The sequence below is a fragment of the Aplysia californica genome, unplaced genomic scaffold, assembly GCF_000002075.1.
Source record: "Aplysia californica isolate F4 #8 unplaced genomic scaffold, AplCal3.0 scaffold00076, whole genome shotgun sequence".
Taxonomy (NCBI): Eukaryota; Metazoa; Mollusca; class Gastropoda; order Aplysiida; family Aplysiidae; genus Aplysia; species Aplysia californica.
The window spans coordinates 1,424,451-1,428,716 of record NW_004797346.1 but is presented as its reverse complement, the minus strand read 5'-3'; the positions used below and the strand labels follow the sequence as shown (position 1 = coordinate 1,428,716).

At 40.5% G+C, this 4,266-nt stretch overlaps 1 protein-coding gene across 2 annotated transcripts in view; it reads left to right on the top strand.

Moving 5' to 3' along the window:
* Nucleotides 1–2,710, top strand: part of LOC101862103 — a 67,522-nt gene extending 64,812 nt beyond the window's left edge. For both annotated transcript variants that reach the window (XM_013080171.2, XM_035968696.1), the window contains exon 8: nucleotides 76–2,710. In XM_013080171.2, coding sequence (XP_012935625.1) covers nucleotides 76–548 — 473 coding nt within the window. In that variant the 3' untranslated portion in view covers nucleotides 549–2,710. The remainder of the gene's footprint in view (nucleotides 1–75) is intronic.
* The last annotated feature ends 1,556 nt before the right edge of the window (nucleotides 2,711–4,266 follow it).

Genomic DNA, 4,266 nt, shown 5'->3' with positions numbered 1-4,266 from the left:
CCTATTCAAATCCATTCTTCCCATCCCGAATACCCACTGTCCAATGTTACCCCCAACCCCGGCCTATCTTCCCAGCCGATCGTCTGCTTCACATTTCGCCCACGAGAACCTTCGGACCGGACAGGACAACGGACCAGGTGGTGCCTCAGCAGCAGCAGCAGCAATCGCCCCAGCAGCAGCAACAGCAGTATGCCGACTACAACAACAGGGTCCGAGGTTGGCAAAATCCTGGCCAGTCTCCCTATGTGGGCGCCCCGGAACCGGCACCAGAGCCGGAACAATGGGACTACAGGCGGCAACCGGAGTGGCAAGCACATCAACCGGAACCGGAAGACTGGCGCGGCAACCAATGGGGAGCGCCGAGCTCCGTCCGCCAACAACAACGTCCCGAACAGCAACGCCCTGTCAGCTGGCAGTCGGACGATTATGGTACCGTGTACAGGGATGAGTACGACTACAACTACGTACCTGTTGACAACAGATTCGGATCTGGTGACTACCCACCCGTCGCTTACATGCAGCCGATTATCCCAGGAACGGACTTGTGATGTGAAAGTTTGGTCGCATAGGGCCGTCTGTACTGTCGAGAGAACGTTTTAAGCTGGGCAGACTGAATGAAAGATGAGTTATTCAGGATGCTTTTGATAACAAGCGTGTCATTGAGCAGAACAAGGCGTGTGTAGGCCCATACCTTGACATTTCCCTTTACGAACAGGTGTGTCCTTTCCTGTTCAATTATCCACCGGAATTTTTCTTCATTAAACCCTTATCGAGTACTACTCTTCCTCCCAACAACAAGTACAAACTCACTTCCCGTTGTTGACTCACCTGCTGATGAAATATCAGATGTACAAAGGCATGGTATGAGGTAGAGTAGACACAAACCTACTCGTGAGTGTGAAACGTTTATTTGTTTCTTCTTTTAAAGACAGTTTGATTCTCAAACTTTCGCCAGCAGTGTGAGAACTATTGTTACAATGATGGGAGCTCTGTGTTAGTTGCATAGATACTGTTAGATTACGAGTCATTTGATGCAGGTGTGAGATTGGGAACATCATCCTGCTTCCTTTCCTTTAGTGAGGTTCAAGGCGCGTGTGTAACTATTAATTAAGTTCCTTGTTGAAAAGGAAAATATTACAGGGCATGTTGCTATATTTATTACTGCTGACGTTTATTTATTTCTTTTGACTATGGTGCAATTTTAATGACACTCACTCCCTTACCAACCCTCCGCCCAAGTACCTTTTCAACGTAATTTTGATCACTCAGGACAGTGGTCTTAGCTTTTCTATAGTTTTTTTTTCTCTGTTAACATCATAATAGTGTTGTTATTTCCTGCATCTGCGCTGACTTCAGAATGTACCTTTTGACACCCTCCGCCATAAGATGGAATTGTTTGACACATGATTGTTGCTGAAAACCTTACCAATATGTCGTGTGGCCCGATTGTCTTGTACATAGTGTGCTCTTCCACTGGCGGACCTTCCCGATGAGTATCAGCCAGCATGACCCAGCACAAACCTTTGGGCCAAACTATAATTCTAAATTTTCATTTGCCAACTTCTGTGAGCAAAAAGACGGGTTTTCCAGATCTCTTACCAACAGAGAGAAGAAGAAAGCCCCTACACTTTTTCATTCTATTCAAGCGACTTTTGATTACTCAGACGAGGAACAACATTGGTTTCTCTCTACTGTTTACCCAGTAATCACACGAAAAACGTAGCGTTACCAACAAGTTCACCAAATACGTCGCTGGTCCATTGCCAAGAAGAATTCTCAAGCAATGCAATCATCTGGTAGAGGAATCATATTTTAGTCCACCTCAAGCATGTATTTTTTTTTTATTGTCGTTAGAATTAGTATGAAAATAGGCCAATACTTGTTTAATCAGTACTCACATTGTATGCGCCTTGAAACTATTTCTTGAGTAGGCATAATTTATTGTTTTGTTGCCCATTTTCCCTTCGAATTCAAAGAAACTGGCTGTCTATTCATCGGTTGTGACCGCATTGTGCCTTAATGCCCATAGATATCTGTGTATAGAAAGAGAAGTAAGCGTGCCCAAACATGTCTGTTTGCTGTGAAAATATACAGATGTACATGTACTGTAGTAATACATTATGATGAATTCTCAGTCGTTTTATCCTTTTTTGTGTTATAAAAATATTATACTCCGTCCATCCTGTAACTAAGTGTGTAGATCAAGGACTTTAGACTCCTCCCTGCTTAAATAGTCACGACAAGCAAATTAAACGCAACATCATTTGCTTTGAAAACCCATTTCCCAACGGAATACGTGTATGCATCACAGCACAACGTGTTTTTCGCATTTTTTATTATAATGAAATTCAAGATGTACCGAACATGTTTGTCCCTATTTTAAATCTCCACGTTTTTTTAAAGGTATTTGTTCTTACATGTTATAAGTGCTGACCTTAGAGATTACTTCTACTAACATGTTTTGTTTAGATTAATTGTTATGCCATTTCAACGTATGAAAGGAAAGTTGTTCAGAATGCTGTAAATGGTCCTCTACGTTCCAGCTCGATAATTACAAGCACTCTTTCTGACTTTGTGCTTCTGCGTGTCAATGCTTACGTCAGGTTTGTTCTTCCCATCTCAGTTACTGCCCTTCTGTTTTTTGTCTGTCATTTTATTTCTTTTGTATATTATTTCTGTCTGTCTGTCTGTCGGTCTGTCTGTCTGCCTGTCAAGCAGTCTATTATCCACTTGTTTGTCTGTCTGTCTGTCTGTCTGTCTGTCTGTCTGTCTGTCTGTCTGTCTGTCTGTCTGTCTGTCTGTCTGTCTGTCTGTCTGTCTGTCTGTTTTCTCTTTATGTCTCTGTCTCGCCCCCCCTCTCTCTCCCTCTCTCCCTCCCTCCCCCCTCTCTCTCTCTCTCTCTCTCTCTCTCTCTCTCTCTCTCTCTCTCTCACCCACTCTCTTCTATTTTCTTTGTTTTCATTATATGTATGTTTGCGAGTCAGACATGGTTCAGCACATCTTTACTGTTAATTCATTGTGTTATATTCTATACCACGCCCACTGACAACCTTAGAATACTCCCGTCTTTCATTTGTTCCATTGAGTGCAGTACGTTTATTTTGTAGATGTAGATTATTTAAATACAATGTAATAGAAGTGTTTGGTTATAATAATGTTCTTTAATGATCGTTTGTTTTATTTTCATGTTTTGCTCCAATCAATACTGGAGCGAGGAAAAAAATAGAAACAAGGAAATTTTGTGCCTATTAAGCGACGTTTTCACATCTCCTATGTACATTAATTTCATGAGGCATTATTTCTGAGTTTGAAAATCCTGCAATTATCATAAAATTCCTGAGTGTACTGGGTGACCGTTCAAGACTGGAATTACTCATATATATTTCAAATGGGATTATTATGGTCAGTTTTGTGTGCTATTGAGATTTTCGTACCTTCTTTCTATTTAGATCTATTGTATATAATTTTCTGTTCGCTCTCAAAATCAAGAACGTAGCATTAACCTCATATTTTATTATTAGACTATAGAAGATATTCACGATTTCCTTTGTCATAAGAGGTCAAGTAACCGAAAACTACTGGCTTGAATGTCTTGGATACTCCTTTCAGTCATATAATGACGTTACTACCACTGCAACCACCGGAGGATGGCATTTGCAGATGGTCATTGTTCTCCAATGTATTCCAACCCAACATAGTATATTATATATTATCTTGCTTCGTAAAAATCCCCCCCCCCCCCGGGTTATTGAACTGGATTTCAGATGAACCGCTGTATGCAATAACGTTAGTATTATGTATAAAACACTTCATTGATACGGCTTAAAAAAACAGACCGATATCTTTAACTCCCATACCTTGAATTTCCCATCAACACAATTATAATATGTAGATAAAAATACTTTGTTTAATTTAATTTGTATCTTTGTGCCTAAGCTTTGATACTACTGTACTATCGAAGAGTCTTTTGAGTGTGATTCTCCATCGGTTGATGTGATAGATTTGTTTCGTGTTGTTTTGTTTCTTTTTTTTTTTTCCTTTTGGTGGTCTCAAAACTGCACATTTTGATACCCTTTTAAAAGTTTTATTTTGTTTCTTCGCCATTGCCTGAACTTTTTGTTGTTGGACTTATATGTACTGATCTAGGGTGCATTTGGTTTCAACATTAAAGCAATATGGTTGACCCTCAAATAATTTGGTGGATTGCATTTCTCTGTTCGGCAGCGTACTATGAGTAGGGGGTGAGAGAGAGAGAGAGAGAGAGAG